The sequence below is a fragment of the Rhinatrema bivittatum genome, chromosome 14, assembly GCF_901001135.1.
Source record: "Rhinatrema bivittatum chromosome 14, aRhiBiv1.1, whole genome shotgun sequence".
Taxonomy (NCBI): Eukaryota; Metazoa; Chordata; class Amphibia; order Gymnophiona; family Rhinatrematidae; genus Rhinatrema; species Rhinatrema bivittatum.
Window position 1 is genome coordinate 38,941,497 of NC_042628.1, and position 23,012 is coordinate 38,964,508.

The window sequence follows — 23,012 nt, forward strand, 5'->3', positions numbered from 1 at the left end:
TTACCTTGCATTGGTTTCATTTTGTCTTTATCCATTTCTTGTATTCTAGCTGTCATATCTCTGTGTTGGTATCGTATGCGAATTGATGCAAAAATTCACACGGATCTCACACCATCCAAACAAAGAATATAGGGGTATGTTTAAAGGTGATGCTGGTAGATTTAGAAGGGGTGGCACCCAGAGCTCCTTCTACACACAACCATTCAGCTCGCCACATCACGTGATCCATCAGATGGTATTTAAAAGGAATTTTGGTGCAGCTGGGCCAATTTTTATAACCTCCTTCCCTAGTTGCAAAGTTGGTGGGTATTTTGCACCAGGTCTCAAAAGGGGGTGGATGCTTGTAAGCTGATTTGGAAAGCTAATCTCTGTGCACGGTTTTCCTCCATCCACCTCCTTTTTTCCTGGGTAACAGCATGCATGTTGTTCTTGTGCATATTTTATTTTTATTTATTTATTTACTTTTATATACCGGTGTTCGATTTTACATATCACATTGGTTTACATTTAAACAAAATTTGCAGGAACTTATGCGTTACCTTTGTCAAATACATTAAACATTTAAATATGGGGATTGTTAACAAGGGATATAAAAGAACATGGGGAATGGCTAACACTACGGGATGCACGAAGGGATGCACAAAGGGAAGTGCCCCTTTGTCGCGCCCCTTCAGCGCGTGACGCCTGGTGTTCTGGCGCCGTTTAACGTCCGTCACAGTCCTTACTACCCAGGCAAGGGGTGAGCAATTTTTAAACCACCAGTTTACCCAGGTAAATAGGTAATACTCGGATAATTGGCTTTCTGAAAATTGCCCTCAATGTGGTTTGCCATACTAGATTTGGAATTCAAATTTGATGTAGTGCGATACAAGGAGATCAATATTAAAAAGTAAAAAGAAAAAAAAAAAAAAGGTAAAACACATAAGTTATCTGACTAAAGTTAGCCAGATAAATTATCAAGGATATTCAGTCAGAGAAACATCCCACTAAATATCTTCAAATAAAGTTATTGAGCTGTATGAAGCCAGATAACTTTGAAACCTAATCAGCAACATTTGAATATCGCTAGTTAAGCATCAATCTGGATAACTGCAACCAGCTATATACAAAGAATATAGCCAATTAAATGGCAACTAATGTGAAAAAAAAAACACCCCAACATAACAAACCTCCCTATGCAATCTCCCAGCCCTCATCCCAGTGAGACAACAGTGTGGCCTACCAGACCAATACCCTCTCCCCCTCAAAGATTTTTCCAAAATGAAAGGCCTCTGGGGCCGATCACTACCATCCCCCCTCCCCCCCAATGGTGTGTTGCAAAAAAAATCTTACTTCCTGCTCACTTCTGTTCTTATCCCTTCTCTTCTCTCCCCCTTCCCCTGCCATCGCAACCCTAACCCCTCCTACCTCACCTGGCACCCTCCAAAACTCTCTGGGCTACCAGGATTGCAGCTTCCAGTGCTGTTTTGACAGAGGGTTCTGAAAGGTGCTGGGAGGCTGCCAGACTGGGGTGGCAGAGAGAAGGGGAATGAGGAGCGGGCCGGAGGTAATTTGTTTTTGACCAACCACGGTCACCACTTAACCGGCTGTATTCCTTAACCAAGAACACTCTTTTCCTCCTGAAGCCTCCCGCCAACCTCCCCATCATTCGTCATACACCCCCCTGCTGCACTCACCGACACAAGGCCCCTAATTGTGAAATGAAGGTTCTTCACTTTCTCAATCACCACTTGTCCCACGTTTGGGGAGAACATGGGAGAACAACTCCATTCCACTGCAAAGAAAAGATATAGAAACACAGAATATGACATCAGGTAAAGACCACCAAGCCCATCTGGTCTGCCCATTTCCCCTTTCTGTTGCAATACGGAAGACTCTACATGAATTCCAGCTTCGCATTTCACTTCCCTGCAGCCAAGGCTCCTTTGTGCCTATTTCATAATCATTTAAATTCCAATACAGGTTTTTGCCTGTATTGGAATTGTATTGTATTTAGCCACTTCCACTAGGAGACTGCTCTCAGGCTGATTTAATAAGGTGCATGTGGCAAAGCTCAGATTTTAATGTGCATTTTATGTGCGCAGTCTTCTCTCTTGTTACAGCGAGGAGATTTGCCTTAACTATGTGCGTGGTTATGGCCCTCCCTATGCTAACGAAGGCATTTGCTATCACTTTCCAATTCAGAGAGGTGCTTAGTCCTAACCTAAGAGTGGTGGTGTTGGGGACTTTGACTTTGTATTTATGTGCACATAAATCTTCCTTTCCTCTCCCTTAAAATATTTTTGAAGTGCTCCTGTGGCTACTGACGCTGCCTCCATTTTAATCTGTGAGCGATCACTCGGCAGGGGTGGTGAAATGCAGTTGGGAGCTCTCCCTGGGAAGGACAAAAAGTTGGGGGAGAGAGCGGAAATGTCACCGTCGCCACCAAAACAAAGAGAAACCAGGAATGGGGTTTTTTATTTAGGAGGCTGTAACTTATTTAGAACATTCCCCCCCCCCCCCCTCTACTGGGTGGTGCAGCCAGGCAGGGTTCATTCGTCCCGGGTGATTCCTGCTTACTGGGCTGATGCCAGTTGCTGGGTAGTTCAGGCAGGGGGGGGGGGTGAGGCGGTGAGAGGGCAAGGAAGGAGGCCGTGATCCCTGGGGCCACATCACTGTCTGGATAGTGCGGGAGATCAGGAACTTGAGCATCTCCCCCCACCGCCAATTTAAAATGGGCACTCAGCCTATGCAAAAGGACACTTTTCTGCTAGCACACGTTTTTAACTCAGGATGAATTAGCATTACATTAGCTTATTGCATTGGCAGTTAATACTTTTTTTTTTAGTACGCACACTAAGAAACCGAGTGTTGAATTCCAGCGTGCAGTTTTAAACCACTTTATTACATCGACCCCTCTTATTTAGTAACTAGGATTTCAGAGGGACATGATGCAGGTAGGAGGGTAGGACACAGTAAGAGACCAACAGATGGTACTAATTGCTAGTTTGTACTGCCTCCTATATTTGTAGGATGCCATTCTTTCATGGACTTTAACCTGTTTTATAGCTATATAAAGTTTGTATGAGGTGTCTCTCTAGTTCCCAGACTGTTTTATAAGGATTCTGAATTGAGACACAAAAAGGGATTGCATCAGAACAAGTCTGAAACTTGTGAGCAGCACCGCTATAATTATCGAGGCTTCAACCCCGACTACTGCCCATTCGTGCTTCTTTCAGGTACTGTGCATTCACAATTCAATCATCTTTAAAAAAAAAAATCCAGCTAAATAGTAGGGATGTGAATAGTTTATCTGACGATTGAAAATATCGTCCGATATTTTCAATATCGTCAGATATCGGGGGGGTCCCCGATAGCGATAGGAAACCCCACGATTAATTTAGTGGGTTTTCTTATCGTTATGGGGGGGGGGGGGGGGCGGGAAGAAAGGACACAACCTAAAAACATAACCTGATCTTTTAAAATGAGTTTGTTAGTATCCCCCCACCGTTTGGACCCCCCCCCCCAAATTTTTAAATACCTGGTGGCCCAGCGGGGGTCCTGGGAGCATTCTCCCACGCTCGGGAGAATGCTCCCGGTTTACATACATACCTGTATGTAAACTGATGTGATATCTCAGATCGAATGTCTGTATATAAAAAATAAATAAATAAAATAAAATAATCAAAATGGCGCCGATGGCCCTTTGCTCTTACCATGTGACAGGGGCTATCGGTGCCATTGGTCGACCCCTGTCACATGGTAGGTGCACTGGATGGCCCACGCCATTTTTAAAGATGGCGCCGGCCGTCCATTGCTCCTACCATGTGACAGGGACCAGCCAATGGCACGGATACCCTGTCACATGCTAAGGGCAAAGGGCCATTGGCGCCATTTTGTTTACTGGCAGCCGACGGCCTGAGCGCGGGAGAATGCTCCCGGGACCCCCGCTGGACCACCAGGTATTTAAAAATTTTGGGGAGGGGGGGGTCCGGAGGGGTGGGGGGATACTAACAAACTCATTTTAAAGAGTCGGCTGTATTTTTTGGTTATCGGCTCGGGTGCAGCCGATAAAAAAAACCCGATCGGACTGCAAGATACAAATTTCACGATGTGAATCGGAACCGGAATCCGAACCGATACCAGCTCCGATTCACATCTCTACTAAATAGTGGAGAATACATAGCTCATGTTTACTTCATGATTACATTTGAAATGGCAGGAACAGCATTTAGGCAGCAACTCTTAAGGAGCTGCCCTAGGAAATTTTAATATCCAATCATTGAACAAGTTTGTAGGTGGATGTCACTGTCCAAAGACAGGGTGGAAAGAGAGAAGCTCATTGTTTTAAAGGGAGCTGGGGTGCATCCCCGAGGAATTCAGTTAAAATTGCCAAAAATATAGCAAGAATGGTACGCTGCTTCGGATCCTGCCATGATCCTCATCCTTCGTTTCCCCTCCCTTCCCCAACCAGCCAGACACACCCACTTGTTGATATTTAAATTTCCCAAGGCAACTCTAAGTGTTGCATCCTAAATGCTGTTCAGCCATTCCAGATGCAAGCATGAGATAAGTACATGTCAGATATACAGTGGTTTCCACTTCTGACAGTTGTTTTTAAGATGACTGAAATATGAATATGAAAGATGTGAGAATGGACAGTAGTCATGGCTGAAACTACTGCTGCTCACAAGTTTCAAACTTTTGCTAACTCAACCCCTTTCTCTGTCTGTTTCCATGTGACTGATAGACTGTTCACAGCGGGGCTGCAGATTGTTTTTCAACATCGTGCAACACAATTTGAAACGTTTGTCACAGTGACACAAGGGCGCCACACAAATTTCTTATACCAGCAAGAACCGCATCCGACTCCCTGAAGAAGGAGGTTTCTCTGAAACACAGTCTGTCGGACATTGTCGGATATCTCCACCCAGCCGGTTTCCCATTTGGTGCATGGACTCCATTTACGGACTTTACCCGCAAAAATTGAACTGGAAAGTTCACATCGCACTGCACAAGATATTGTTGGCTCTGGACATGGGAGCAACCTATAAAATACCTCTTAGTGACCAATGATTAAAAGGACTCATTTCAGAGCCTGTAGCTTTCGTAGCCTATTTTCTTGAAGGCACGATATATGAGGTCACGTAGAGAAACACCATATAATTTCTAACTCACTACATGTATACTCAGGATTTTTATATTGTATATGATCAGTAGTTTCCTGTTTATTTAGGATTTCAATATTTATATACAGCATGCACGTGTTTTTCTGTGGAATCATTTCAGGAAAGCAAAGCTAAGCAGTTTCAAGTTTTAAAAAGTCAATAGGAGGCAGTACTCTGACAACAGGAGTGGGGGTCTCCCTCTGACCCTGTGCTATCATTAATAGAAGACGACAGCTTAATGGGGAAGGTAAATGTCACACAACAATGGTAGTAAACTTGAAGATGAGTGCTATACAAAAAACAAAAGGTAGACAAAATTATGATACTTGTAGTGTTAATTTTCAACATTTAGTTTAGTTTAATAAGTTAGTCGCCTTTCTGACATGTGAAAATCAAAGCAATCATAAAACTTCATTTTTGTGTTCAACACAGGGAAGGAAAGATGTCAATAATATGCTTTTAGTTAGGCTTTGTATATTTTGTATTGGCCATAAATCAGATGCCAGGGTAAATTTCTGGACCATTGGCTGGCCTTCACGTGAAGTATGAACATGATTAGTTCACGTTAAGGAATGTTCCTGTGTCCCTGGACAACAGCATAAGCACTTTCCAGACATGTTGAAAAGCACTAATTATTATTATTGTACATTAGTACAGGATATGGACAGCAGGCTGTGTCATTGTTCTAAAGCTGAAAGAAAATCTGCCTGGCAAATTTTCAAGTACAATATGAAGCACTGGAATGCCTTTCGAAAAGTTAACATATCCTATAACATCTTCCTCCAGCTCTGTATGTGTGCATACATCGATGAGGAAACCACAAATAAATCAATCAATCCTGATTTTGGAGGTTGTGAAGGCCCTGGGCATGGCTCCCTGCTCCATGCGCTTGCAGCTCTGAGAGGAGAGATCCCCCTTGGAGGCCATATTTTAACTCTGCCTGCAAGGGTTCTGCGATCCTACTTTCTGTTCAAGTTTAGGAAAACTCTTGAGCCGTGGGACCACATAAGTCACTCCCTATTTAAGGTACAACGATCCCTGTATCCTTTCTACCTGCTGGACCCAGAGCATGTCAGCCACATTCAAGCTCTCCTAGAGGGGAAGGTACTGCATGGACTGTAGATCCCGGCTTTAGAAGTTGCCTCTTTATCTCTGATGTGCAGAGAGAAAGCCTCTTGTATGGGCCCTCCTGAAGTCAAGAAAATCTCTCCTATAGGTGTTATTTGTGATGAGGTTCCAAGGCCCTTTTCTCAGTTCCAATCCCTCTACCTATGAATCCTGTCTTGGTTTAGATCAGTAATACAGGATTTAAGCAACCAGTGAATCTAAAGAGAAAGGGATATCTTGGCACATCTTCTCGGGAATATTCCCTCTCTCACGCCAACAGTCTTGCAGATTATGGAAAGGCAGATTATGCCTCAGACTTAGAACCCGAAGAGAATCGCAGCAGAAAAAGTCTTACTCCTGGAATCCAAGACTTTCTTTAAGCAAACCCCATTGGCTCTGAGTCTGGAGTTTTCTGAGGAAACAATTCTTCAGATCCTTTTAAGATCACAACTGAAAGGAACCAAAGTCCTTCCAGGGCATTCTGCGACATAAGAATGAATTCCAAATCAATTGAACCACGTGGAAACAAAAACAAGTTTCATTTCTTGATTCATTTTGAGAATGAAAAGACTATCAAAAGAGAAAATGGTAGTCTTGAACTACAGCTCCACAAACACTATGGGGTCAATATTCAGCGGCATTTAGTTATCTGAGTAAATGTCAACTTTTCAATATGTCCCCCACTTACAAGGCTAAAGTTAAGCCAGATAACTTAGGGGAGGGTCTGGTGGAGGGGGAGTTTAGTAAGCTGGCTAACTCAGATATTCAGAGGTAGCCAGATAACATAACAATCAGCTATCTCTGGTTGTCCCTTAGAGTAGTCCTAAAGTTAGCCAACTATGTTCAATAGTACATCTGCACTATAAAATATTCCTCCAAAGTTAGCCAGATAAGTTTATGTGGCTAACTTTGCATTGACTGAATATGAACCATTCCAGTAGTAGAAGGTGTTATGACCCTAAATAATGCAATAGACAGACAGACACAGATGTTAGCTGGCTAAATAAATATTTGGGCACTTATCCGACTAAATTCTAGCTGGCTAATAAGATATCCAGTTAGGATATAGCCGGCTAAGTTAGGGGTGTTCTGGGGGCTTAACTGAGAGGAGTGGAAGTAGCCAGCTAGCTCAAATATTCAGCGTTAGCTGGATGACTTAGCCTGCTAAGTCTGGTCAGGTCAAAGACCCATTCTAAAGTAAGCAGCCTATAATTAGCTGGCTAATTTTAAGATAGCCAGCTGTATTCAATAGTGCAGCTGCACTACTGGATATACATCCAAAGTTAGCTGGACAAGTTTATCTGGCTAACTTTGCTATCCGGGCTGTGTCTAAATATGGACCTCCATATAAACACCAACAAGTAAGGGCTGTGCACTGCCATGCAGAAATCCCTTGGTTCAATCCTCAGGTCAGATCTTCTGTTTCCTGTGTTGGCCAAGGCTGGAGATGCTGCGGAGACAGTGTTCGAAAAGCCCTTGGGGGCAGGGGTAGAGAGGGGTGAAAGAAGTTGAGTCATTGCCTTATGGTAACACCTAATGGTCAGATGCAGAAGGACCATCACTGCAGGGCTCCAAACTACAGCTGGCACTGCAACAACTGGAGTAAGCTAAATTTGTGAGGGGGTTAAAATCCCCAGATAATTGCAAATGAAGGCTAATGATACCAGATCCCAGCCTTGGTTACGCTGGAGCTGGAAACCCAAAAGGAGCAGGAGGAAACTGCTGGATGAAATAAAAAAAAAAAAAAAAAGAAAAAAAAGAAAATGATCAAAATACCAGAGGGGCTCAAAATGCACCCTAAGGAGTTATTTTTCAGCTTTGTACTTTGCTACAGAATGCGTTCAAAACAAGGAACACCTAATTTTGTTATGGCGCTGATACCAACCTCCTGCCCTTGTCACAAACATGTCTGGTTTTCAGGATGAACACCGTGAATATTCATAAGAATTATTTGTACTAAATAGCTGTGGTTTATAGTTATTTAAATATTTTTGGTTATTCAAATAAACAGACCCTTGAACAGTTCTTGAGCTAGCGTTCAATAACCCCTGATCTAGGCAGTGGCAGAAGATTTAAAAAAAAAAAGCAGCATGAGTCAGGTAGGTCTGTGTTGCTGGAACTTCCCCGTCCCATGGCGCTGGTCGGCTAAACCTTCACTGACCCCAGTGCTATAAATTGCGACAGCCAGAGAAAACAGCGGCAGCTCTGGAGCCAAAAAGGAACTGGCCAGTAAGTGAAAAGCAATGAATCTGAAAACCTTTTTTTGTAGGCTTTTGCAATCATTTCTGGACATGTCCAGGCGCAGCACTGTTGCTTTAGCACATTCTTTCACCCAGACTTCTCAGACGGTCCCATCTCTTCACAAAGAGTGACAGAGAGCGGCAGCAGATTTGATTACTGGAAGGGCGTACTCACCTGCAGGCCAATGCAATAAAGTGCGCGTAAGAAACGCGTGTCCAACCTGGAATAAATTATGCATCCTTAGCACGTTCTTGGCATCGGGCACCCAGGTGACGTGGCTGTGTGTGGGTCTTTTTTTTTTTTTTTTCCCCAAGATGCTACTTTCTGTGGCTCCTCCTACTTGTATCGCGATGATCCTAGGTAGGAGGAATCACGGAAAAGCAGTATGCGTGGCAAGACTTGCAGGCATAAATTTTGACAGGTTGCATCGCAGGGTAATAGCTAATAGGGATGTGAATCGGTATCGGACTCGTTTCCGGTATCGGGTTCGTAGTAAAACCGCAGGAAATCTTTGTTTGCGGTTCTGAATGCTGTTTTTTTTTCAGCGCGGGCCATCCATTGCTCCTACCATGTGATAGGGGCCGGCCAATGGCACCGATAGTCCCTGTCATATGGTAAGGGCAAAGGGCCATCGGTGCCATTTTGATTAGTGGCAGCCAACGGCCCGAGAGCGGGAGATCGCTCCCGGGACCTCCGCTGGACCACCAGGTACTTTAGAAAAGTTTTGGGGGGGTCGGGGAGGGTGGGGGATTCTAAATAATTCGATTTAAAGGGTCGTGGTGGGTTTGGGGATTGTTTTTGTGTGCCTTTTCTTCCCCCCCCCCAAATGATGAGAACCCCACGAAAATTTTGTGGGGTTTTCCTATCACTTTTGGGGACCCCCCGATTCCTGACGGATGAGAAAATATCATATATTTTCATCCGTCAGAAAAACTATTCACATCCTTAATAGCTAATAGCCTCATCTACATGGCATTTACTTGTGTTTTCGAGGTGCTAATCCTCTTACTGTATTGGGGGCTATTGATGCGAGTCCAACCGCTTGTTAACCCGTGCTCTAGGCTGGGTGCACTTTATTGCAATGGCCTATAAGTGGCTAGCAGGACAGTCAGCCATCAAACAGGATTGTCCTTACCTTTATATTTGGTGACCACAGCAGAGTTGACACTTAGTGGCTCCTGGAATATGACTTGCAAGCTAGAGCTGCTGGCCACTGATAGGTGGACATTAGTGGGAGCATCTGGTACACCTAGACATGGAGAATGGATTGCAAACCAGAAGAAGAGGTCAGATCAGTTAGTGTACCAGGTTTAATAAAGGACTTAATATGCAGATGTACAAGCATTGGTGCTGCTGGGTTTCTATGTATATCTGCAAACTTTTCTTTTAAGAGTATAGAACACAGCCTCTGTAGTAATCTAGCCAAGCAATTCCATTGGGATGGGTTTCAGGTTATTACTACAGCTCCCAAAAGCCCATTTAATAATTGCTTTTGGCTGCCAAGTCACATTTCTCTTTCAACCACTTTCTAGATAAGATTACAGAGAAGCAAACAGTGGGCTGAGGTTCTGTGCAGAAACCGCCTTGACACTCAAACCCCAGCAGTGTAGAGACCCATTATGCGCAATATAAATCTCACACTGTGAAGTAACCTCCCTAGCACTCTGCAGCAACCTTCCTAACATCCAGCAGCCACTCTGACACTGAGGTATAAGCCCCATCCTTCCTCCGATTGTGTTTCCTGTTTGCAAGCAGTCGCAATAGACACTTACGAGCATGCTCAAATCCTGCTTTCATGCGCTTGTAAAGCCGGTACCGCCACTCCCAGGCTTTCAACTGCTTCTCTTTATCTGAGCAGTCAGCATTCAGCGCCTCATTCACCACCTGTGCTGTGAGGTCACTCACGCGTTGCTCAGCTTCGCGCACCAGTGTCGACAAGTGCAAGGAGCGACTTTCCAGGCTCATAACTGCAGATAAGAGGGTCCATAGGAAGCAGAAAGACAGAGACAGACAGACAGGAAATCAGATTGGAGTCAAAGAAAGAGAAGAGGGAAATAGACAAAGTCCGGGAATCACAGAGAGGAAAAGTGACATCCAGACAGAGAAGTAAAATCAGAAACAGTGGGAAAGTAAGAGAAAGATACAGACAGACATAATTAGAGGGAGAAGGGGAAAGAAGAGCACAGCAGAGATAGAAACTGAGTTAGAAAGATACTGATAGCACTGAGTTATGACAGGTCAGTTTTGTAGAACATGATGAATAGGTAGGTATCTATGGACAGTACCCTGCTTAAAACACAGAATTCTCATTTTTAAGTCTGGAGGACCTTAATCATCCTTTGAGATCAAACGCAAGAAGTTAGGCAAACAGTTCTAAAAAGTGCAGTTTCTATTATGCTTTTTTCTCCAGAAATCTGTTTCTTGATCACATGGCCTGTGTCCTACTGCAATAACAGCACAAATCTCTGATAATATTATATCCCTAAGCATTAAGTATCATTAAAAAATGATGGGGAAAATCTTAGAATAATCACGACAGAGACATTACAAGTTGCTAGAACGATTAGAAAATCACCGATATGCTTTTTGGTAGGAAAGCTGTATTTATTTTGCAGTATTATGAGTCAAAGGCATCTAAAAAAACAAACAAACAATAAGCTGGAGAGAGCAATATCTTAAAAATACCAGAAACAGGTGAGCACGGCTCACAGATTGTGAAGTGAGATACTGAGCACTTACCTGAGAGCACATACAACTTTGGTCAGAAAAATACAGTTTGTTCCCTGCATATGCAAAGCGAGCCTGCCCCCTGCACATACATATGCATGCAACATAAGCCCCATATACCTATAGCTTACCCTGAAAGTGTACACACATGCAGACCTTGTATGCCAACACATGGGCAGTCTTACAACGCAGCCCACATATGCACACATATAACCTCCCACTATACACACGCCCGCCCCTCCACTTCCTAGTTTCAACTGTCTCCACCATTCTAGCTTCCCTTCTGACTTATCTCTTGCAGCTCCTTTCTTCATCCAACCTAAAAAGAAAGAAATGACTCCAGGATCCGTGGGGAACAAGGTTGAGGGAGCAGCATTAGCTCATGGCATTGAGGGCGTGGGGTCGTCGGGTAGCGCAGCTGCATCAGAGCTGTGGAAGGAACAAAGGCTACCTTTTGGTCTCTTCCTCTGGTGTATGAGGGCTGCGCCTCTGCTTCTGCATCACCTTTGTAGGTCTGCAAGGGCCACCGGTGGGTATCATAGGATAATATGTCTCAGAAGCCTCCTGAACCATTAAATCCCTGAAGCACAGTGGACCTTACCCAGTGCTAATGTCACTTACAAATCTCACAATATGTTTTGACAACATTTCAGTCCTATGTACCACTATATGTTCTGACCCTCAACAACATGACTGGGGCTTGCAACCTAATAAGATGGTAGAAGGAAACAAGAGTAAATTATTGGGGTAGTAGAAGACTGACTTCTCCAAGCAGCAAATCATTAGACAACAGTTAAATAAAAAAACAAACAAACCAAAAACCCAAAAAACAGAGTTCATGGAAGTCATATAAAAAGAAAAATTAGAAAAAAGTCCCTGAATAATTTCCAGAGGTGCATCAGACCCTACAACTGGTTAGTTTTCAAATATATTTGTACAGTGGGATGGGACCCAGTTCAGATGTCATATCAGTCCAAATTATCTTTATGAATAATTATGAATTCCATGACTGCTCTGACAAGCACACTGCCCTCTGTATACAATATCTCCCTATGGATTAGTACAGTTTATAAACCGTGTGCCCTCTTTCTCCTGCTATTATTCTTACACTAAGGCAGCAATGCGAGCAATGTATTTTTTGTCTATTTTAGAGAATTCAGTTGACAGCTGAAGCAAATAAAATCATTAAGACTTTCCTTTCCTATGCGGATCTTACAAAGTTCCATGCCATTATTCTCCGACAAGACCTAAGTGGCCAGATGTTTGGGCAACAGCCTAACTAATTTTGGTTACTGTTTAGATTATTACAAAGCTTGGTGGTAAAACCATAGAGTGTGGGAAGTTCTGGGTGTTGTTGCATTGAGTATAGGAGCTTGTATGCTCATCTTCCCAGGATGGTAGAAAACCAGTGATGAAGACAAAAAAATATTTTCTGTACCTGAAAGCAAGTTTTCTTACTGTAAATGGTGTTTTCCATAAATAGCAGGATGAATTAGCCATGGTATGTAGGTGATGTCATCTGGCAGCACCAAATGGACTTGTATCTCCTAGATTTCTCTCTTTCTTTGATTTATATTCCACCTTTCAGACACTTCAAAGTGGATTACATTCCTAGCTTGTAGAGCTTTGAGCTCTACTTTATTTATTTATTTATTTTATTTATTTAACGGTTTTATATACCGACATTCATCAATGATATCACATCGGTTCACAGCGAAACAAGAAACTAGTGCCTGTGGCGGCGCTTTACATCGAACAAGTTTAACATAATACAATTAGAACATATTGAAACATAATAATTAGAGAGTAAGGAAAGGTAGGGGAAATAAAGCATTAATCTAAAATTAAAATAACATGAATACAAGAGGGTAAAAAGAGAAAAAAGGAGGAAAAGTGACAGAAGAATGAAATTAGATTAATAAATTAGTGTAGGCAAAGATTGCAGGTATATACAAAATGTACAATTATAGGGAATAACATGAAATATCAAATGTGAAGGGAAGGGGTGAGGAGAGGGGGGGAGAAGAAGGGTAGGGAGGGGGTAGGGTAATACAGAAGGGAGTGAGAGGAGGAATGATGTATGCTTAGGGAGAAACTTAGCACGTGCAGGAATTCCTGCACGGGTGTTGCCTCGTGAGCTTCCACAGTCAATATGAGAACTAATCCTAGCCAGGTGGTTGACTCTCCAGTGAGGTGGGCAGGTATTCCCCATGTCTAATTCATCCTATCTATAGGATACACTATTTTCAATAAACAAACTTGCTTTTTCTGTGGATAAACAGGCTGAATTACCCATGTCATGTGGGGAGTCCCAAGTTGAGGGCTGTAGCAGAGCACTTACTGAGTAAGCAACCTAGACCCTACCAAGAAGAATAGACTAGTGGGTGAAAAGGCTATGCAAAACTGCTAGCCCAAATGTTAAAAGATTGTCAGACAATAATGGGATGTAAAGGTGTGACTGATGCCCATGTTGCAGCTTTGCAGATATCTTCGATAAAGGGAGAATGCTAGATATAGTGAGCCTGGATTTCATTAAGATCTTTGACATGGTTCTTCACAGGAGACATAAATTCAGCACCCTTGGTATGAAACCTACAGTGACTGACTGGGTAGGAGGTGACAAAGGATAGAGGTAAATGGAGTTTACTCTGAGAGGGGGGGCATAACTAGTGGTGTACCTCAGGGTTCAGTCCCGGGACCGGTTCTTTTCAACATTTTCATGAGTGACATAACAGAAGGATTGTCGGGAAAGGTTTGACTTTTGGCTGATACCACCAAAATCTGCAACTTGATAGACAGACAGGAAGGTGTGGAAAACATGAAGAGGAATAGTCTAGAGAATGGCAGCTAAGATTTAATGCTAAAAAATGCTGAGTAATGTATTTAGGATGCATAATTCCAAGGGAGAGATACAGTATTTGAAATGAAATCCTTCTAAACACAAAAGAGCGGGATCTGGGGGTGATTGTATCTGATGATCTTAAGGTGACCAAACAGGTGGATAAAGCGATGGCAAAAGCCAGAAAGATGGCTTGGCTACCTAGGGAGAGGAATGGTCAGCAGAAAAAGGGAGATGATAGTGCCCCTGTGTAGGTCCCTAGTGAGACCTCCAACTTGCCATGGACATTGTTGTAGAGGCTACTAGCTCTCAACCAAGCCTTGGGAACGAATAAGATGGTGCATATATTTTTCAGCATCTAGGAGTGGTTGATATGTGACTTCACCTTCGTTGGGTGGAAAGAAAGACTCAAGTTTCTCAATACAATCATATAAATATTAAATCAAATCAAATTGGTTGACACAAATCTGTGCACAGCACTGAGCTTTGAAATACTGTTTTACTAAAACTGTCCAATAATTTGGGATCCTTTCCCAATGGAGTATTTGAGTATATTTTTGTTTTCTTTCTACAACGACTGATTGATGACGTAATTGCACTATCCCAAATCCTGGAGATTTTTGCATATTTGAGGTCTAAAATTCCTTGACACTGGGGCACAGGAAATAGGATTTTCCCACATCCTTGGATGTAATTCTTGTACAATGTCATCAGAGATGGGGATAACTTTGATTCTGCTGGAGTGTCCAAATTTGGAGGGCACCAAAGACCTTTGCATGGGGATCTTTAGCCTTGCGCACATTGACTTTGAGTGCTTTTTACAACTTGTCCAGAAATCTGACATAGGAAAAGTATTCCAGTGTAGACAAGTGTTCTGGAGGATTTGGGAGGGGTCAGAGGAAATTCCCATCAACCTCTCTTCAGTCTTGAGGTGAGAGAACACTAACCCAGGACTCCAGGTGAATGAGGAGGGGTTCTTGGTTGTCTTGGACTCCTGGTGTACATCCTCTGACTGGTTAGACTCTGCTGTAAGTGACTGCTGTGGGCTAGAACTACCAGGCAGGGATTCTGATGAAGTATCTATTCAAACTAGAGATATTGGGAACTCCTTTTCATGGGAGTAGATATGATATCCTGGAAAGGAAAGGTTGAAACTATTCTCTTTTTCTTCAGCCACCACAGAGATAAAGAAATACTTCACCAACTGCACTATTTGGTTGATGGGCTAATGTGCCCTTTGTCCTGGCATAGGTGGTGGAACATCCTCTTCTGGAACAAGTATGGAATCCTTTATATCATCTGAGCTCTGCAAAATCTGAACTGCAGGCCTATTAGATGTGAGAGGTGCCAGAGAACAAATGGGATCTTGAGTCTCCTGGCGAAGCTCTTATCCCATTAATTTTGTTGGTTTAAGGGCTCTTTTAATTGGTGGGGATAAAGGTATCATATCATTCTCTGCTCCCATTAAAATCTTGTATAAACTGTTATAGAGCTGGGCTGAAAGCCTTGACATATGATGCTCTGATGGTATAGGTGTTGAGGATTGATGATATTCATGATCCGGAGCTTGAAGCATAGAGAGTGTTGATTTTTGCATGGGTAGCATTAATTGCTTCAACAGTGTCATTGGCTTGTGTTTTAATGGTGAAGTGGACTTATGAATTGATGGCGTCAATGCACTGAGCCTTGACTGTGCCAATGCACTGTGTCAATGGGGCTGATGCACCCAAGACTCAGTGCTTTTTATGAGACAGCTATTCCAGCAAGCTCTGCGGAGTGGCATCACCTCTTTTTTGATGCATTATGCTTTCTTGACCCTGAGGAATGCGTGTGTCCCACTGACGAATGAGATACTTTTGAGGAACTTCAGCTAAACTTAATTTCTGGAGAGGCTTCAGGAGGAGGAGAGACTGTAGCTTCTAAGAGACTTATGCAGTTCCTCTACTTTCCAGGCCATAGATTTCTGTGTACACAGGGGCATCTGTCTGCAGTTTCAACAAGTGGCCTGGTCATGGTCTGGTCTGGTCTGAAGCAGTGGAAGCAGAGTTTGTGCCCATTGGTAATGGACATTCTCCTACCACAAACATTATCCTTGAGTTTACTGGCTGTGGATTTCTTCTTTCTGGACACTGTGAGGAAAAAATACGACTTGTTTTAAGTAGCATTGAAAAGTGCTGTTTGGGGGCTGCTGTGACAGCAAGGCAAAGATAAAAGAGATGGAGATACATGTCCATGCTGGTGTTCGGATGAAAGAAAGACTGAAGGGGTTCATGAGTTTATGCATGCATGTGTGGGAATTCCCATGAAAGAATCATTAAGGAAGGAAGAATAAGAGCAGGAGACCACCATTCGGATCTCTACAACCAAAAGACCAGGGTGGGCTGGGTGTCCGAGGAGAGGACTAAAGGTAGGATTTTTCAGTAAAGTTGGGGACCCATCACTTAGGATTCCCTCACAGCCACTGCATTCACTGTGCGCATTAAAAATCACCACGGGGCTAACCGGATGCCTGAAAAAAGGACACTTACCTACCTATAACCACACATGTACCAACAGTGAGATGTAAATACACACTTGTGGATAAAGGCCTTTAATTTATAAGTATCAGTCAGTAAACTTTATTTTAACAGCCAGACCTGGTCCTGTCTGAGTTGACACAGCCTCTAACCTCATGAGAAGCACTTACAATTTTGGCACACACTGGGGTGACCTTCTCTCATCGTCTGGGCCTTAAGCAAGAGTTCCCCCCCTCATAAAAAGAATCCCCCCCAGGGATTAAGGGGCAGATTTTAAAAGCCTTACGCGTGTAGGGGGGTTATGTGCGCCGAGCCTATTTTGCCCGGAGGCAGGCGCAACTTCCAAAATAAAGGTTGGGGGGGGGGGGGGGGGGGGGGTTAGGCTAAAGCTGGAGGGCGGGACCAGGGAAAGCCATCGGGGATTCCCTAGGGTTCGGCACGCACCAACCCCGGATTTTATAACATGCACGCAGGTTGTGCGCACAAATCTACGCCCACGTGTAGGTACTAAAATCTGGCCCTAAGAGTCAACGTGGGATGGAATTACTCACCAGAGCAGCCCCTGAAGAAAACTAAATTAGCTTGTGTGCCCTGGGACTAAACACCTCACTAACAGGCTGATACAGTACAGTGCGCTCCGGTGTGTTGAGAGGATTCCTGCTCTCTCTTAGAGGTCACTTAAAGGACAGAGACTCTGCTTCTGTAGAGCTCATGCAAACTGCAGGGTTTGTGTGCTTTGCACTCATACTTCCTATTAGGGGAGGGTGATTATAGGAGGATATGAGAATTTGGTGCTGTAATGGTGTAGATAAGGTAGTAATAATAGGATGTATATACCCTCTAAGGGGCGGGATGGGTACTGAGGAAAGGTTATTTAAGATGTTTTCCAGGCATCTTGGGAGGCATGAAAGAGGTTTTGGGAGTGTAATGGGGCTCCTGAAGTAGAAGTGTTGCTTAAGCTTTGAAATCTGAAAAGAATTCCTGCAACCCATGCAGAAGGAGAAACCTAACAATTGAAGGGTATCTTCCTTGCTGCAAATAAGTCTGGATCAGATCACTCCCAAGGCCTTGGTGTTAAATGGTGATTTCATTTGTTCTCCTTTTTTTTTTTTCAGAGAGCTAATTTGAAGAGGGATTTCGCTGCCATTGTTTGATTTGGAACTGTATCTTGTGTCATTATTGAAAAATTCTACCCTGAAGAAGTGTGTTTGTTTTTGAAAATTAAAAAATGTTTTCCTCATTTGAAACCAAGAACTGGTGTGGACATTGGACTTTTAGTGTGGTAAGCCTTCCATTGGGCCTCCCAGAGACTGCTCTGTCTCTAATGACAGTCCCTGGAGGATCTTGACTCTTCCCAGAACTGCAAAAGTGCAAATAATCCCTTCTGCAGACTCCCAAGGTGACCCTGAACAAAAGGGGGTAACAAGTATTTTTTCCTAAATCTAGATGTGGCATTCCTATGGGCCACTAAATGTCACTAGGTCCCTGCATAGAACCCACCTATCTATGAACCTTCCATCCCTTTCAGCCCCTCCCCAACATGGAGGGGTTTGGATTGGACACCTCATCTTATTTAGAGCAGCCCTGGAGTCATTTTGATTTATATTCAGAGCAGTGAGAATGTATTTTCTACTCTGTGGTGAGGCCTCCCAGCCTCATCAGGATCTTTATATTTTCCACTCAGTGCACAACTTGCCAGAGGATTGTCCTGTATTTAGTTGCAGTGAGAGATGTTTGCCTGATTCCCTTTGGATGAAAAGGGCTCTCATCCTAGAAACCTGAAGACCTGTGAGCCCCTCTACACCCTAGATGTGGCAAGCACCAGTGACAGATCCTTCCGAGTGAAATTTTTGATGGCCAAGATGTATCCTGACTTTTTTTTTTTTTTTTTAGAAGGGATCTGCGTAGTAGGGATGTGCAATCGTTTTTCCCGAATTAGGCAATGTTAATGAAATTGCCTAATTCGGAATGGTTCAGGAGAACTGAAAAACGAAAAAATTCATTTTTGAGTTAGTGCAGGCTAACTCCCATTAGTGCACACTAACCCTAAAATCGGGGCCCCTGAAAAAAACAAAACCCCGAACCACGGGAAAAACGAAATTCCCGCGGTGGGGCCCTGAAATGAAGCCCAACACAAAATTTTTACCTGAAGCACATCTCTACTGCTTAGACCTTGGCTTGCAGTCTTTGCAGAAACTCTCCCTGGACACAAAGAACAAGGGTTAACGACCTGTGAGCCTTAATCTACCCCCTAGATGGGGCACGCATCAGTGATAGTAAAGAAGCAGTCACCGAGCGATTTTTCAGAAAGCAAGTATAAGGATTTTGTTGTGGGAGTTTTTTTTGACTCACCCTTTCCACAGGGTTCCAAGGGCTAGAATAGCTTGGTTCCCACATTCTACAACTTTTCCTCCAAGAGAAGTCATCAGTACCAACTTCAAGAAATAAAAGGATCAAGATTTTGATGTTCCCACTTGGATCTCCACCCCCTTGGAAACAGGACAGGTTGGGTTAGGCCAAACATGTATCCTCTCCTCCCTCCCTTCTCTCCTCTACACGCCCCCCCCCCCCCCCAAATCCCTTCCATTGAAAGAAGTAAAAAAAAAAAAATCAGCACTGGCCCAATCTCTCCATGTCTTCTCCACCCTCCTTCCACCCACTCCCGAATCCAGAGAGGGTAGCTGGATAACTTTTTTTTTTTTTAATTTTTAATTTTAAAGGTTTTTTTAACAATATTTTCAAGATAACACCTGAATGGAAAACAGAAAAAATGGATATACAAATTTCAAATACTTTGAACAAACAGAAAAACAATAATAATAGAAATTGAAAAAAAAAGAAAAAAAATTCTCTCTTTCTATTTGAAATTAGGCATATACAATTATAAATCCTTTTTTCAATCTGAGTCCTCAAATAGAGAGACCTAATTTATCAACCCTAGGAAAAGTTTTTATAAGCAATCAGGCATGGGGACATCACTATTTTTTTTTTCAACGGTTCAAAAACAGGTTATTCCCTTCTAAAGCAAATGGAGAACCTAAAGTTTTATTTGGCTCAGGTGTATTCTTATCAGCAAGAAATGCTGCTAGTTGATTAGGCATAAAGAAAATATAAGATACATTATTATACTTAAGTATACACTTGCAGGGGTATTTTAAAATAAAAAGCCCCTATCTCCAATGCGCTAGGCCTCAATAGCAAAAATTGCCTTCTTTTCCTTTGAGTAATTTTTGATAAGTCAGGATAAATATTAACTTTCAAATTTATTTATTTATTTATTTAACTTCTTTTACTATACCGACACTCAAGACCAGGTCTTATCGTACCGGTTTACATTAGAACAAATCTAAGAAAAGTTCTCCTCTATGGCGAAAAAAAGATCGCATAACCCAGTCTCGATCTGATTCTAGTAAGAACGATACAATTAAAGGGGACTGTGTTATTAAATCACTTTGAGTAGACTCCAGTAGTTTTGAAACATCAAGTTGTGGGGTATCCAAAGGTGTTATTACATTAAAACCCTCTTGATCTGAAGTTATCTTCTTAAATGGTGATAAATAATAAATTCTAGAAGCTAAAGGTAATGTCTGCTCTGGGAGTTTTAAAACTTCCATAAGATACTTTTTCCACATATCCTTTGCAAGCACAATTGGGTCCTTGGGAAAATTTATAACCCGAAGGTTTTTCTCCCTGGTCTTATTCTCCAACTGCTCAATCCTGTTTTGAAGTAACTGGTTTTCTTTAACCAATAAATGGTGGGTCACAGACATACTTGAGACTTCTACTTTAACTTTCTCCAAGACATCTTGATTGGAAGAAACTTTTTTCTCAATGGTGTCCATCTGTTTTTCATGAGCATTCACAACCACACAAATAGGGCTCAATTGCTCACAGATATTTTTATTCAAAGTTTGTATAGCGTCCCAAATAATGCTAGGTCTTACCAGCTCTGGTAATGAAAACTTAGGCTCTACCTCCAGCTGCCATTGACAGGGCAAACCTGCTCGGGCTTCAGCGTCCCCGCGTATCTTCTCCCGAGAAAGTCGGGGCTGCATTATCCTCTGCCAACCGAGAAGGACTATTCCCCCTCTCTTCCAGCGGAGAAACTGCTTCCAGCACCTTCATCACTGTTCTATCCACCGCGGAGTTTGCTGGAGCAGACCGTTGTTCCGGGGACAGTGATGTCATCAGTTCAGGGAGGGTGTCTGGTTCCTCTGCCTCCCGGTTTACTTCCAGTGAACTTACTCCCGGATACAGTGTTCCCCTCAACACATGGGAGTCCATCGGGCCCAATATTCTTTCAGAATCAGCAGCAGGTAAAGTAGCACGCTCTCTGGCTCGACGTTTTCTGCCAGAGTGCGGCATCTTGTTCAGGACCTAGACATGGCTCTCACCAGCGTTTGTGACCATCGGCCATCTTAGATCTCTCCTATAGCTTCACATTTCACCAGTGGGTAGCTGGATAACTTTAATCATGGATATTCAGTGGGACGTTTATCCCTCCGAATATCCAGGACAAATTATCCAGCTAACCTTAGCCAGATAACTTGGCCACTTAAACAGCCTATTTTATATTGGCCTCTTTACACTTAGGCATTATTGTTGATTTATTTCAAGTTTGTATAATTATTTTGTTTAGTTACTATCATTGATTTATTTGTAATTTATTCCTTACCGTGCGCATCTTCTTTAATGAAGCTACTATTGATTCCTGATTATATGCTGCCAATCTAATATGATGTAGCCCGCCGTGGGTGAATTTTTATTATTAAAAAAAAAAAAGTGGTCAATACCAGAAATGTGCTTCATTTAAACATTTCGGTTCGGGCTTTGGATAGGGCGCTCTGCGGGAAATTTCGGTTTTCCACAGTTCGTTTTTTTCTTTTTGGCAATTTTCAACGAAGTACGTTAGTGCACACTAATGGGCCTTTCTGCGCACTAACAACAAGTTAGTGTGCACTATCTCCGCATTAGTGCGCAGTACAACGAACGAGATAGTGCGCACTAGCTAGATGTTAATGCGCATAAGGCCCGTTAGTGTACCCTAACAGGTTAGTTCAGGCGCCCTAACAGGTTAGTTAGTTCACCCTAACAGAACTTACAGCGCACTAAGTATGTAGTAGTGCGTTGTAACCGTTTGTGCACACTAAAAAAATGCTACTTAAAAATTAAAATGTATCAATTCTTGAGTTCGTTAGCTAGAGAAACAGTGCGCACTAATTGGTATTACTGCACACTAAGAGATATGCAGTGCGCAGTAACTCCGTTAGTGCGCACTAACACGAAATACGAATTTTACCAAAATTTCGGCAAAAATCGCTTCGTATATCGGCGCTACCGAACCGTGACAAATTAGACAATATCAACATTGTCTAATTTGTGAAAAACGAATGCACATCCCTAGTCAATACATTCAAATAATAAGTAATTATTGCTGTTTAAATTTAGTTATTGGCGACAGAAATCATGGCAAAAATGAGAGTGTCTAAGCTGTGTAGCTGAGATTGTTTTATGCCTTACTGCTCATTCATATGTCTTATGGATCATAGCTATTTGGTTTACTGGTAAAACATTCAGTTATTGCACAGTAAAAATTTTTAGCCTACGGTGCTGTATGAAATAATTCACATAATTACATGCCAGTTCAGAAGGTCTTTGCAGTCTTAGGTTAAGCACAGGCAGGTTATATGACTTGCTGAAGGTGACACACTGAGTGACAGAACAATCAAACTGGAGTATCAAGGAATAGAACTTAGTGCTCTAACTAATCTAATTTGCATTTTCATTAACAGGAAAATTAATGGGTGTGTCAGAGTACAATGCATGAACTTACAGTGCGGGCTCTCCTTGGCACCAGCCTGCAGCAGGGTCCGTGCAATAGGGGCATTGTTAGTCATGATGGCAATGTCCAGGGGCAGGAGTCCCTCACTGTTTGGAGTGTTGAGGTCCAGCTCTTCTGCACTGTATTGCTTTAGCAAGTCTTGCACTCGATCCAAGTCCTGCATCTCCACTGCCTCAAAGAGAGCAGCGTTCCCCTGAAACTACACAAGGATATGCAGTGTAAGGAAGGCCCAACATGAAAGACAGTCAGTGGTCAGGCAGCGCACTCCCCATTTAAATACAGGGGCATGAAAACTTGGCTGCATAGGGAGAGGCATGGTCAGCAGAAAAAGGGTGGCGATACTGCTCCTGTATAAGTCCCTAGTGAGACCTCATTTGGAATACTGTGTACAGATCTGGAGACTGCACCTTCAAAAGGATATAAACAGGATGGAGTCAATTCAGAGTGGCTAATAAAATGGTCAGTGGTTTGCTTTCTAAAACAACTTCAGGTTTGCTTTCTAAAACAACTTCAGGTTTGCTTTCTAAAACAACTTCAGGTGCAACATTTTATTGCACATCAGAGTTATTTTCAGATCAAGTTTAGGCCTCCCA

General features: G+C 42.8%; 1 protein-coding gene across 10 annotated transcripts in view; it reads right to left on the bottom strand.

Annotated features, from left to right (window-relative positions):
* Positions 1–23,012, bottom strand: part of LOC115075772 (ankyrin repeat and fibronectin type-III domain-containing protein 1-like) — a 1,084,545-nt gene that overhangs the window by 108,953 nt on the left and 952,580 nt on the right. For all 10 annotated transcript variants that reach the window (XM_029576526.1, XM_029576524.1, XM_029576522.1 and 7 more), the window contains 4 exons: positions 22,411–22,618; positions 10,268–10,462; positions 9,631–9,744; positions 1,677–1,774 (listed from right to left, as the gene is read on the bottom strand). In XM_029576526.1, the coding sequence (XP_029432386.1) occupies positions 1,677–1,774; positions 9,631–9,744; positions 10,268–10,462; positions 22,411–22,618 (615 nt within the window). The remainder of the gene's footprint in view (positions 1–1,676; positions 1,775–9,630; positions 9,745–10,267; positions 10,463–22,410; positions 22,619–23,012) is intronic.